Below are 14606 nucleotides of genomic sequence, written 5' to 3' on the forward strand. Positions count from 1 at the left end.
CGCCTGAACATGAGCCGGCAGTGTGCCCAGATGGCCAAGAAGGCCAACGGCATCCTGGCTTGTATCAGGAATAGTGTAGCCAGCAGGACCAGGGAGGAGATTGCCCCCCTGTACTCTGCTCTGGTGAGGCCGCACCTCGAGTGCTGCGTTCAGTTTTGGGCCCCTCACTACAAGAAGGACATCGAGGCCCTGGAGCGTGTCCAGAGAAGGGCTACAAAGCTGGTGAAGGGCCTGGAACACAAGTCCTGTGAGGAGCGGCTGAGGGAGCTGGGGTTGTTTAGTCTGGAGAAGAAGAGGCTCAGGGGAGACCTTACTGCTCTCTACAGCTACCTGAAAGGAAGGTGTGGGGAGCTGGGGGCCAACCTCTTCTCACAAGTAACTAGTGATAGGACTAGAGGGAATGGCCTCGAGTTGTGCCAGGGGAGGTTCAGGTTTTCTGAGAAGTTATTTTAGGGTGTAGAGGAGGAAGAGAATAAATCAATTTGCTTCCAAATGAACTATATGCTAGCGGGGCTGAAATAATTCAAAAATCTGTTATTCACTAATTTTAGATTATGTCATCAATTGATCTGTCAGCTCCACTATTATAAATCACAGAATGTTTATCTACATGAGTAATGCTTACAGATAAGACAGATAAAAGGGGCTGATATCCAATTTAAGAAAACAAGCATTCAATATCTCATTCAGTAAAGTGAGAAGAATTTTATTTTCAGGTTTTTAGAAAACTTTCTAAGGATAAAAAGTAGTAACTCAGAAGGAGTTTGCAGCTTTTTCAAGCTAGAACTTAGTAGCTCTGCAATGCCTTAGGATGAAAATAATGTGCATTTGAGAGTTGTTTAATCAACAAAACAAGGGAAAAATAATTTAAAATACTTTTGCCAATCTAAACTTTTAATTATTATCAGAAATGACATTTTAAAATAATTGTTGTGCCGATTTATCAAAGACAAAGTTTCTGTGATGAAAGAATGCATTTTAATAGTTTCAAACTTATAAATCATTAATTGTTCTAAATGTGCTAGTCATAGGAAGAGCTGACAAGCATCTTAGTTAAAGATGAAAACAGGAAAAAGTCACACTAAGATTTTTTTTAAGATTGAATCTAAAAATAAATGCAATTCATGAAAAATGTATCATCCAGATGCTTGTTGGAGAACTTAATAATAACAAAGAAAACACTATCTTTCAAGTAAGATAAAAAGGGGACCCAAGAACTGGCTAATTAAACAAAACAAAACAAAACACAAATATGAATATGCATAGGAACAATTTATTTCTAAGTGCTTATGAGTAAGTCCATATATAGAGGCTGGGAGAAGGACTGCATCATCTCTTTGACAGCAAGGAAAACTTCATGTCAGGGCCAAGAGGGAACATAGGCATATCAGTACCAAGTTTAGTTTACTTAACTTGAAAATGAGAAATAGAAACTTGTGCTCTATTGTCACGTTATCAAAGAGATGCTGGAAGTTTACAAGTGCTACAGTTAGCTCATTTTTTTTTTCCAGAAGAGTTCTATACCTGATTAACATCTTGCTTTGGGGTGTGTCTAGGAGTGTTTATCTTGACACAGTTAATAGTTATTTCACGTAACCTGGTCTGGTGGGAGGTGTCCCTGCCCATAGCAGAGGGCTTGGAACTGGGTGATCTTTAAGGTCCCTTCCAACCCAAACCATTCTGTGATTCTGGGATTCTGTAACTATATGGAAACCAGCACACACCATCATGGTACTGGTGCCACCAGTTCTACATAGAGACAAAATAGCTTCCCTTCTCCTCTTGCTGCCTCATGCTTTTTCATCCAAAGCCTGCTGACCTATTTTGGCACAGTATGTAACTTGTTATGTTCAGTTGCAGGTCTTTTGTAATCCCTCTAAGAATTGTTACTTTGTAGGATACAGGTCCCATTTTTGTAGGAATGCCCTCCCTCCTCTTGCATGTGTCACCATGCTTTTGTTCACACTAAGACATCTTATTCAAATCAGTTCAGATCTTTTTACACAGTTTATGTAGTGGTATATGAGTGCTGTATTTCCTCCCACCCACCCTGCCTCTTAATCAAATATGCAATAACGACAGCAGTCTGCTGATCACAGATTTCAATTTTACCATCAGGTGAACAATGAAAATGGTGAGTATTTTCAGGCCTACCACTGTTGCTTGTGAAACACGTCTCCAGGCCAACCTTGTTCTCTCACTGACAGGCATTTGGACCTCGCTCAGTGCACAGTCTGTTTTACAGTCACTGCGTGTTCTCATGACATCTCACAACACCTTTTGGTTAGGATGACTGAGCTACAGTTCTTAACAGACTGTTTCCTGAATTTTAACCTGACATTCACTAAAACACCTGTTTTCAGAAGTACTAATCACCTCTACCTTCCCACTTCCTTTCAAGGCAGTTGCAGGTGGCTGAAAATAAAACAAGCTTTTGAAGCAGTCTTAAGAAGTGGTTGGCATTTAACTTCCAACAGATCCAGTGACATTCAATTTAGAATAATGGTTGTAAACAATCAAAGAAATCTAAAATGAACTTACCGGTAGGAAAAAACAGTTGTTTTGTATACACCACCGTGACTGATTAGTCAAATTAGGAAAAGTTGTATTTGATGAATTAAGAACTGGGGGAAAAGCTTTCACAGCATTATCCAGGAAAAACTAGAGAAAAACAACATGTAATCCATTAGCTTGTCAGCTGGTTAAGGTCAAAATAGAGAAGAGGAATGGAGAAGTGGAAAACACCTTGCCAGTAATTATTTAACTTTGGTATTTTGCTGCAAATTGAAATAGTAAAGGGAAAATGACATCACTTCGATTACGTGTTCCTGCATGCTTCAGACAAAAACAACTTTGTTAACCTCCACAAGACACATTTGAATAAAAGACAAAAAGCTCTTTGTTATGTTATCTTCATATATCAGAAGCTCACACATGAAAGAGACAATGATAAAATAAATTCAATATGAATAATTTTTGGTTTTACCTCAGCTGAACCTCCTATTTAAATATAGGAAGAAATAAATAAAGAATAAAAAGTCTTTACTAAAGTTGATTTACACAGGTGTAATCCTCATAATAATCATGACAACAAAATTGGTACAAGTCTTACTGAAACAGACGGGACAAACCAGTATCTCCTAAAGCATCAGATTCTGCAAGCTGATCTCACAAGTAACCACCATTATGCAGTACCCCTTGATGTACTCTTGAAGTGAGCTCTCAATGAGTTATATTTCTCTGACAACACTAATTTAACCGCTTTGAACCTCACCACATAAACCAATTCAAAGTTTAACATCTTCATTTTATTTATGACCAATTCCTACATCCTTGTTCTTGTACTAATCTCACCCTTTAGCTTCCAAATAGCTCCTTTATTTCAGCCTTCATTATGCTCAGTAATCTATGCTTTTCCAGTTTTTTCCAAGAAAACATGCTCTTCATTCCCCTGATCGTTCTGGTAGTCACCATCTGTACATACCTCTTTCAATTTAACCTTCTGGGTGACCAAAACTGCAAACACACTTCCCAGGTTTTGAGTACTGCAATAACACTAATACTAATTCTGCAGAAAATATGTTTTCATACATCCTAGAGAAACAAATTCCTTGCTTACTGCTATAAAAAATTGTAGATAAAAACATCTACATTGACAAAATCACAAAAAACTAACATCATCCTCAGCAAATATGAGGTAGTATTCCTCCACTCAAGTAAATTTCATTTATACTTACCATGATTTAAGAGTGGTCACATGGATAGTTATTGTGATTCAGTTGAGATGACACTAAATTCACATAACTAATCAAAATACTCAACCTACTGCATGTCCATTTGATGAGCCTACAACTTACATCAGAATTTCTTGTTCCTAGTCTGTCGGACCAACCATAACCTTGCACTCTGTACTACTGAATTTCATCCTAGTTCTTTTATCTCAACTCTTCAGCCGACTTCTTCCTTTCTAAAATCTCACACCTTCCTTCACAGACATTGCCTGCCACCTTAATCCTATCAGCAAATGTCACTGTCACTCTCATACACTGTATATGAAAATCCACACCCGGCTGACCATTGCAGAGCTTCACAGGTTGCCTCCCTCTCACCAGTTGTTCTCTGCATATAGCTGTTTTGTAATCCACCTCTGAATTCTTTCCCCATCCCCATCTTCTGCAGTTTACCTGCTGTACCAGAGGAAAACTGCTCAATTCACTCAGATTAATCCATTCTGCATCAAAATGGTTATTGATTTACTAACTAACACCAGATTGAGTCAGCCACAGCTCTGTATAGCCAAGTCTTGAAAACTTCCAAGGATACAGACTCCACAATCTCCCTTGGCAACATGTGCCAGCCCTGTACTACATGCGGTGACTTTTTTTTTGTTTTCAAAGACCATCCAACCTCCCAAGCCACCACCTGCAGTCAGCACTCCTTGATATGTTTTGTGGTGCTTATTGAGAAGAGTTGGAAACCTTTATCTCTGAAACACCCCTTCCACAGATGCAGGACCAGCTGTGCACCAGAGGAGGTAATCGATATGCCAGCTGTTATGAAGTCTTCTTTACAAGAAACTGGCACTCCCTCCGGAGTACCTTGCAGAATGGGCTCACCTTCAACTGTACAGTCACGCTTTCAGGTCATCTTCCTTCACTAGCATGCTTCTGTCTGTTTATGTGTAACTACACATAATTAACCAGTAGCGAACTATTCATTCAGGTACAGTATCAGTAATATAGCAGACAAAACACAAAAAATGTTAATAAACACCTACAAATTCTGAAATGTTCTTCTTTAACTAATCCCAAGGAGCTCTAACACATGGAGTTGTATGCACATCTACCCCTTCTCACAAGATGAGTGGGTTAAATGCACACTTGCTCTTATGGAAGCATGGGGCACTCTACATGCAAACCCCTCCTGTAGGGAGATGTGGGTGCTACAGCTTTACGTGTAGCTGCTCTCCACAATCTACTGATGTGCATGAGGGTGACAAAGTACCCCACAAGTTCATGAATACAGACATACCCGAGGTGTGGGTAAGAAGGGTGACTTCTAGCGGTGTCAAACCAGGTTTTGATTGCTGCTGTTTCCACTCCAAGAATTCTCACACTTCTCCTCTACTTGTGTTCAGCCTAATTCCTTCTTTAGTTCAAAATTCCTTCTGAAGCCCCGTGGTTACTGTTTAACCCAGCTGATGCTGGTCATCCTCTTTAACATGAACAGTTTTGGGCAAAGGTCCTACAGACTGCTCTAAGTATTTAAACCCTTTCCTCACCTCCAACTATTTACATAGACATCCTCATCTTAATAGGTGCCCTTACCCAGGTAACGTGCCAAGGGTGGACGATGAATCCTGCTAATAGTGCATATAACTTTTTTTGCAAACATGAAATAATTGCATTTAGTTTCAGAATCCTGTCCCAGGCATGCCCACAGAGCAAAAGATTACATATCATGAGGATCTGCAACATAATCATATTATATATACATAAATGTGTGTGCATATATATATAAATATATTGATTTCTATTAAGGCATTTTAATCTTGTTTTGAGCTTTGGTACAGGGCATTTCTGACCTATAAATGTATACACAGAATGCGATATAAAAGGTGGTGTATATATGAATACATAAATAAGCATAGAGAGGAATAAAAAGGATATGAAAGCATTGTCTTCTCCCATGAGCCAAACAACACTTATTTCTGAATGATGTGTTTGTACTTGTCTTTCTCGTCTCTCATCAGTTATCTACATCTGCTATCACGCTTTGGAGATATATATTGTTCTTCAACATAGTATTTTTTTGTAAGAGACAGCTCAGTCCTACTAAGCAGTCACACCTACTCAAATGACTCAAATGAAAGCAATATTTTTTATGAATACCAATGTTTGCCAGGGAACATCTGAGCACACTACCATTAAATTCTCATTTTAACTTCATATATTCTAGCAGCTTTTTCTTCTCTTGTGTTTGTATAATCTTCAATCTTCAGTTGTGAATTTTTTGTCTCACATGATGAAAATACCTGCTGTGCTGCTATGTCTTTCAATAGGAACCATGTGGTAAAAGATCCTCCCCTGATCACAGGATAAGCATGTTAGTGCATCTCTCTTGTTATCTGACCAGGAATCTACACAAGATTAACACATTCATCTTCTTACTAAAAATAAAGTCAACTTTTTCACCAAGGTACTTTAAACACTTCTGCATAATCCACAAGGCACCAGAACCAAGACTTCCCAACGAATGTAGTCTGATAACCTGTAAACATGGCCAAGTTGAATGGGTTGTATCTCACCTTACTAAGCAAGTGGACTTACTGATTTCCAGGTTAAGGCGCATAAAATAGCATCCTATTAAGAAGAAGGAAAGGTGGCAGAATTTAGTATTAAAGTGCACTAACCAAAACACACTCTAAATTAAACAATTATGGAATAAAAAGTAAGATGTGTAAACTTTTAAGAGTTACTACGTGAAGAGGTTAGCCCTGTGACAGGTGGACAGGAGGGAGAGAGGTGGGAAAGAGTCCTCCATTGACCTACTGAATCATATGGTGAAGAAGTTGCAAAATTAATTGATCTGAGTATCTACCACAGTTAGTCCAACTGTGGTCACAAACCTGCAGTTGCATATGTCATGCGGCATCCGTCTGTGAGGACAAATGCTACAATCAGTTTCTGTACAAATCAGAACTCTAAGAAATGTGGTTTTGCACACCAGCAAGAAACCACACAGAACAAAGGTAAGCTGTGCATGAAGGAGCTGCTCCAGGATCGGCAGTTCCAGAGCAGAGATGTGCTTAATCAACTGAAACACTTAAGCAGCAAAAAACCAAAGGTCTGAGACAGCACATCTAAATTTACAGCTTAAGTTTAATTTGACCCCATCACTATTTTATCTTCTTTATTAAAAAAAATTACACTGGAAATAGACATGTGAAAACTATAAAGAAAAGTATAAAAAGATCTTTGTCACTCTCCCTCTCTCTCCCCACTAAGTCCTTGCCTCATATGAATATTTTAAATTGAGCTCTATTTTAAATTAATTTTCTGCCATTACAGAAGAGCTATGCAATTTTCTCAACATACAATGGTCTACAGCTTTTATAATACTGTTGTAAAGAAAGTCCATGTCTATTCTCTTGTTCAGCAAAAGATATAGTGAGAAGAGTATACTTTTAAAGTATGGCAGAAGTGTTCATGCGTGGTATTACTGGTTGAACTAGAGGATTTGTGTTTCCCTTAAAACAAAAAAATGAAGCAATGATGCAGCATCATTCTTTTGTTTGAAGCTCTGAGGCAAACCTGCAGGACTTCTCTTGTTCATTTCTTCTTTTTCTGCCAACTCTACAAATATCCATGTGGCTTGAGAGAACTTTCTGCTCAAAACATGTATTGCCACTTCATTTGAAAATGACAGTTGGTCCAACAGCTGAGTCCCCAGGTCCCCACAGGAATGGCAAAAGAATAATGTGGAGAATCACAAATTCTGGTAGCATTTCTCTTCTTCATGAACTTATAAGCAGGAGCTTTAGGTGAGCCTGGAATGCTAATTACTTAATGAAGTTTTTCCATAATTTCATTTCATTTCATAAAAAGCTCATGTGTCAAGAAAAGAAGGCATACCTATTTTAAGTATCTGTGTATTCAGGTCCCAGCCTCCATATAGAGGCACTTGAAAGCAACTGCCTTCTTCAAAGGTCCCAGGAGCATTCCATAAGATAGGCAAGGAGCCTGCTGGGCCTTTACAGACTCAGATACCATCACGTGCGGTGTTTTCTCTTTATGTCAGTTCATCTGTGGAGCGAATGACTGTGTAACAGCATGCCTCTGTCTCTCCCTGCACAGTTGCAAGACACCAGAATTGCTGTATCTCTGCTAGTCCACTGTGCCTAGACTGATACTGATTTTTTAAAAGTTCTTAAATTCTTCCTATAACGTGGAATGGCTTTGTGGTGGAGCCCTGCATGTACCACTTAAATGACAACTCCAGCTGGGCATTACCTTTTCTCCCCACAGGCCAGGTCAAGCTCTAGGCCGTGTCCATTTATTCTTTAAAGAAATACATTAGGCACCCTCCAAAATAAGGTCTCCAATGTGTTAGGCACTGGAGGGACATGTAATCAGAATGCATCTGCCAGAAGACCTTGCTTATTTAAAATATAGCACTGAGCAAGATCAGCAACTGTATTAACAGAGTTAGCTACGCTAAAAGGAAGGTGTATTAACGAAACCAACTTTTTACTATGAGCATAGAAGCAAATTTGTTCAATTATCTGTCATTGTTAAAACACGGCCATGAGTAGAGGGAAAACAATATGCGGCCAATGCTTGCTCCTATGCTTACAGACATACATTAAACAATGGAGCAAAAATACTCAAACTGTCAATCTTGTATTTCTAAAGACCTTTTTTTTTTAAGACAAAATACTCCAGTAGTTCAAAATTTACTGGATGAAAGACAGAAAAGCAAGTAACATCCTGACTCTTCAATCTCGTAGTTAGGGGAAAGTATAGCCCTGAGATTCTGTTGCTGTGCCACGAATCATTCATACATTTGCTGCAGAAGTCACTGAAACAAAATGCTCTTCCATGGCTCTTTCAGCAAGCCACATCCAGATCACCCAAATGGCAGAGTGTGATGAGGCACAATCATTTGATGTATCGTCTACAGCCATGCATTCAGCTTCCACAAATCGACCCACTGAAGTCGCACAGTCCTGCTGTTGCTCTGCGATGTCTGGATTGTTCCCTGCAATATATTTCCTCATGTTCTCTCTAATGCAGGTCAACATTGCAAACAGAGTCGTCCTCACCCATTGATAACTGTTCTATTTTATATATGGCACCAAATCTAACGCTCAATGGAAGCAGCATTAGTCATCCTCTGCCTGTAGCTAAGAGGTACTCAATACTTCGTGTCACATTAGCTGTTTTTTAACTTCACTCCACTGATCATGACTATATACCCCCGTAAGACTACATTCGGATGTCTGCTAAAACAGCTCGTTTGAAATCAAATTGCACCCCCACTCTATTCTAATGTCTCTTGACCATAAAGATTAAGTTTTATTTGACATTTTGGTCTTAATTATGATTTATTAGGTGTGGGATGGTTAGACACTTTTTATCTCCATTAAATCTTAATGGCTACATTTTGCCTTTTCCTACTGAAAGAGTTCATGGAAATAAATGCAGTTAATGGACTCTGCTATTAAGTACATGTTGCTTGGAGATATAATAATGATACTTCAGAGTCTCTCCCACAATTTTCTATTAATATTAAGGAAATGCAAATTTCACAATCACATTTAAAGTCATTTTTGCTAGTCAAACTATTAAGGTTTAGTTTCAAGGTGGGAATTGTACTTAAAATTATCATCTCATGAATACCATGGAACATGATTATTTGTAATAGTGCAGTCATTACTGATAAGGCACAAAGACTTTAAAATACAGCATATTAAGTTTCACTGTAACATTCAGTCCACATAAAAATGGACTTGAACCAACAAAATTGAGAACGTTTTCCTAAAAATGATGTAGTGAACAACTGCTTTTTTGCTAACATATCTTTTACTAGTTGAAGGCCAAATTTTCAGTCAACTGTACACAATAGTAGAACTTCAGTCTAAGGAAAAAACAGTTGCTGACTATATCTTCTTTTACATTTTTTAACTTTTTTAAATTTTAAAATAACCATATGCTTGCATGACCTCTAACTCAAAATATAGTTTAGTACCAAGTAGGTTATTGAATTTCTTTGTATACATTTATTTAATTTAGTTCAAAATAGGAGAAACTGTCTAATCTGACCTCCATTTTACAAGCCACTCCATCTCTATGTTTCGTCCTGTAGCATTCCCAGTTAACATTTCCTTGTTTAAACTTTATCTTTCATAAAGGCATATAGTCTTGAGCTGAGGACAAGAAGCGATGGAGAATCAATATTTTTTCTGAACAAATTTCTCCCATTGCTAACTGTCTTCACTGTTGAAATTGAGCCTAATTTCTCATTTTCCAGTCACCGCTTGTGTCTTTCTCTATGAATCTTATATATAAAATTCAATTAGCTGAATTTTAAATTCCTAAACACAGAATTGTTTTTGAGTCTATCTCCTCTTCTTAAAAATGTATGAGAAAGAAAGAAAAATATCTCCTGAAAAGAAAACCAACAAAACCAAGATTAGGATTGCTTAATAGGAAAGAACTGAGATAAGGCTCTACCACAAATGCCAAGTGTCCACATTTAAAAGCCCACATTACATCATTACATCATTCTGACAGGTTTAGTACTTACTGTAACAAATGATTGACTAAGGGTCCCCTGAAATGTTACGGGAAAAAAAAAAAGTGTACGTATTATCAGTCTTGAAGTTCTTTATGAACTTCAAGTAACAAAAAGTACCAGGAACTCAAGGAAGTGCTAGAGTTGCAATTTCAAAATCACTGAAGTGCAAATCTCATTGACTTGAAATGTGGCTAATACCTATGCACTGATATTTGTAATGTTTGAAAACATTACCGAAATAAATATTACAGTTCCCATTTTGCAGATGTAAAACTGAGCTGGAACAATTTCCTGATTCTGTATGAATAGCATTAGGTTCAGCCCACAGGGCAAAACAAACAAAGTTTTCTGATCCCATATACTGCTCATGCCATTTAACAACACATACTTCAGAACAAACAAGGTCATTAAGATTCTAGCTCTATGCAGACTAATGGCAGATATACTTCAGATTTGTTATAGTTATAAAAGGATAATAGAATAACATGGATTTTCCCTATTATGAGAGAAAAGTAAAGCACAAGTAGAAAAAACTACAGTAGAGGTAATTTCTAACAAAATTTCAGTCCAGTACTTTTGAAGCTTTGATGTAGCTTTGATTTTTTTACTTTTTCAAATAAAAAGACAAACACATGAAATTCAATAATGTATATATATTATGATGATTTTGTGAACAGCATGAGGAGCATCACAAACCAGAATAAAACTTGGTTTCTTTTGCACGAATTCTTCCATGCATCCTGTGAGGAGATACTACATCCTTTGAGTGCTACTCTGTTTTTCTAAGCAATGGACAGATGAGCAAGGAAACTGAAACAATTCAAACCCAGGATTTAACTACCTTTTATTCCTTCTAAACTACATTTTTCTTTAATAAACTCAGCTCTTGTGCAGAAAGAGGTCCTCATTATATAGCATGTTTTCTGTTGCTCTGCTTTACATTTCTGTCTCTGGTAATTATTATCATCTAGGATATGGGACATAAATCTGAAATATTATCTAAGCAGATACTAAACAAACAAAAAAGATCTTGAAAAAAAAAAATACTCTTTTTTCACTTACCATGTTGAACACAGCCATAGTCAATATTATTGCAGTGGTTGTCAATGTAAGAGTGATCCGTGGCCAAGGACGGTTTGCAATTATTCCAGATGATTTCAGGATCCACAACAGTGAAGCTGATGCTTTCTTGCTACATTGCTAAGTGCAACGGGTTTAAAAAGAGAAAACAAATATAGCTTTAGTATATTTAATTACTATAAACAAGGGTAGAATTACAAAGGTTCAAGAATGTAGGCAGCATTAATCTTTCTAGTGGAAGATAGCAAACCCTGACAATCATCCACAAGCACACTCATGTTCACAGGTCGCATAGGATGGACTTCACCCAGTAATTCTTTCACTGAATACAAAAGTTTGTGCCGCAAACAGACAGTATTTTCAAAAGAATTCCCTCCCACTCCCCAGGCAGCTATCAAATGATGGAGACTTCTCATTCTTTCCTACTTTAACATCAGTGCTTCTAACAGCTAAAGGTAATCTTTGAAAAATTTACAGCATAGAATTGCAGAGATTACTTAGCTATGCTGAGAATTGCATTTATTGCCAAGGACTGCTTAACTGCTTGCCATATACCTGTACACTTTTGAACAGACTTCTGTAACTTCTGTACCAAAATTTCATGTAATAATTCTAAATTTCTTTGGTTTACAAGACTTTTGATCAATATTGCTCAAATTTGTTAATGTATTTTAAGCAATGAGGAATTAATTGAACTGATTTTATACATTTCTTTAAAAAGCTATTTTTTTCCTTCCGTTAAAAAAAAAAAAAAAAAGATTTTTATGTTCACTGGGCAAGTTTATTACTAAGAAAAGTTCTGGAGAAAAATAAAGTATTTCAGGTAACGATATATCATACAGCCAGTATGATTAGTCAATCGAGAGATTCCATTCTTCTAGCTGCTATTGCTCAAATTACAGATATTGCTGCATCTGACCTGAAGAAAAATGTGAATGCTGTTAGATTGCAACTCAAAAATGAAGTTGTAGATAGTTATTTCCACCTGTAAAACAGAAACACACCAAAAGAACTCGGTGAAACATTTCCTGATGGGCTGCTCAGTGCAGAGCCCTGAGTTCTGCAGGGGAAGTACCACTGTGTGTTTGGTACATCTGTGTGCCCACCCGGTTTGTTACGTAGTTGACAGGTCTCTGGAATAGCAGAGAGAGCAGCCTACATAGGTTAAGCCAGTGAAGCTAGTGAAAGGAAACTCTATGACAAAAACTTGGTTCACAATGAAAATTTTAAAATTTTGAGAAGAAATTTATTGGAAAAAAAGAAAAAAAATACTATTGATTTTGTGTATGAATTAACAGATTTGCTGAACTGTATTTCACAATTTGAGTGATCTAAATCCAGCCCATACAGCATACCACTGCTACGATTCAGTGCTGCAGAAAATTTAGGGAACAACTCCTGGTAGCAGAACTGGAATGGGGGGGTGATCGTTAAATTTAGGTTCCTAATAGCATTGTCAGATCTATGCAGGTTTGTTTTACTGATTCTGACCTCACATCAAACACTTTTTGTAAATATTATGTCTCATTTTCATATTTCATAAGAAAATGGAGAACAAGATGAAAGGAAGAAAGTAATTATTTCTAGAAAGCATATAAGAAGGGTAAAACATCATATCCCAGTAGCATTAGCTGCTCTGTTTATTCTAAGTGGAGCTGGCAGAATATGGTTCAGTGTTTATCATTTACGAACTAGAAATAATAGGTATTTGTAGTATGAAAGGTGACTAATGTATTACCTTTTCATCTGAACATGTTAAATCTGATATGACAGCTCAGCATGATAGTGACTAATAACTTATTTTGAATATTCAACTAATTAAAATGTATCCTGTGTTGTCTTTCCACACACAAAAACCTACTTCAGCATTTAATAAAATGAATGCCGTCTTTCTGAGTGAGAGCAAGGAATTGGTGCGAGAATTAACTGTGACAGCTGTGTCGTAGATGAAAGACAGTGTCGCAAGAGCTGTCACACTTCTCTTTCACATGCTAGCAGAGGTTAGAACATTTGACTGAAGACCTTTATTTACAGAAAGCCAGTGAATCATATTTTCTATAGTTCTATTATTATTCTTTTCATTCTGCATTCAAATACACCTGATTATTTTACTAACACTGATGTTGCAAAGAATGAAATCAAGAGAAACAAAAAGCCTCAGAATTCAGATTTATTTATTTTTTTCACAGAATTGTTTTCACTCAGACTTGGAAGAAGAGACCAAAGCTCAAATCCAAGGAACTGACTGACTGGTTAAGAGTGAATACACTGGTTAAGAGTGAATACACTAATCTAAAAATGGAGAGGGGTGATTTTTGACAGAGACACAAGCTTAGACTTTAAGTACTTTTTAAAGGTCCTACTGCTAATTAAAAGAACTAAAAGACTTTTAAAATGAATACTGTAACACCAGACTTTTGAACTCTGTGGTGGAACCTTTAAATCTAAGCCAGGCATTTAGAATCCTACAAAATATTATATACAACTCATTTAACTAAAGCTAGAATCCTGCACAAAGTGCTAACAGCAAACAATAAAGTCAGTTTTGTATTTTTAATTTCACCATACTTTGGAGTGTTTATTATCCTTCACAAAGGGTCACACTACAATGGCTGTGAGCTTCAATTCAACTATCACATTCAAAGGAAAGAACTGCACTGAGCCATATAAATATGCCTTTAGGGACTCAGAGTTCAGTGCTGGTACCTCCTGTGATATTTTTCTCATTCAGAAATGTATAGAGTCACTGTACTATATGCTATTTGAAGGTAAGACATTTTCAGTCTCTCCTGTCAAAGCTTTTTTACTTCATATGAAATATTTAAAGAGCCACTGGCTTTGGAGAAAGAACAAACCTGAACAACTTTTTAAATACAGTGCCCAGGGCACTGAGGTAGAGGAAGGAGTTCTGAATGGTACATTCTACTACCTGGAGTATTTGCTTATTAACCCATCCCTACACAGTTGAAAAGTAGAAATATCCTTTAGGACAGTGAGTGGAAACCCTGAAGTTCTTACAACAAGGCTCAGAAATGCTCTCCGTGGCTCCACAGCACTCGCATTCCTGGAGACACAGGGTACATCTACATTAGCGATTTAGGGTGCACAACTGCTTCTTCTTTGGTGTGGTGTCTTCCACTCATGAGCACTGATGGACACCATGGGTATGCCCAAAGCAGGTTCCCTCCTGGTGGAGCTTTGGGGTCATGGAGCACTGGAGGCAAGCA

At 37.3% G+C, this 14606-nt stretch overlaps 1 protein-coding gene across 2 annotated transcripts in view; it reads right to left on the minus strand.

Annotated features, from left to right (window-relative positions):
• The window catches only part of ADCY2 (adenylate cyclase 2), a 212236-nt gene that overhangs the window by 29886 nt on the left and 167744 nt on the right, over positions 1 to 14606 (minus strand). For both annotated transcript variants that reach the window (XM_048076378.2, XM_048076377.2), the window contains exons 16-17: positions 11362 to 11499; positions 2542 to 2661 (exon numbers count right to left, since the gene is read on the minus strand). In XM_048076378.2, the coding sequence (XP_047932335.2) occupies positions 2542 to 2661; positions 11362 to 11499 (258 nt within the window). The remainder of the gene's footprint in view (positions 1 to 2541; positions 2662 to 11361; positions 11500 to 14606) is intronic.

The sequence above is a fragment of the Anser cygnoides genome, chromosome 2, assembly GCF_040182565.1.
Source record: "Anser cygnoides isolate HZ-2024a breed goose chromosome 2, Taihu_goose_T2T_genome, whole genome shotgun sequence".
NCBI lineage: Eukaryota > Metazoa > Chordata > Aves > Anseriformes > Anatidae > Anser > Anser cygnoides.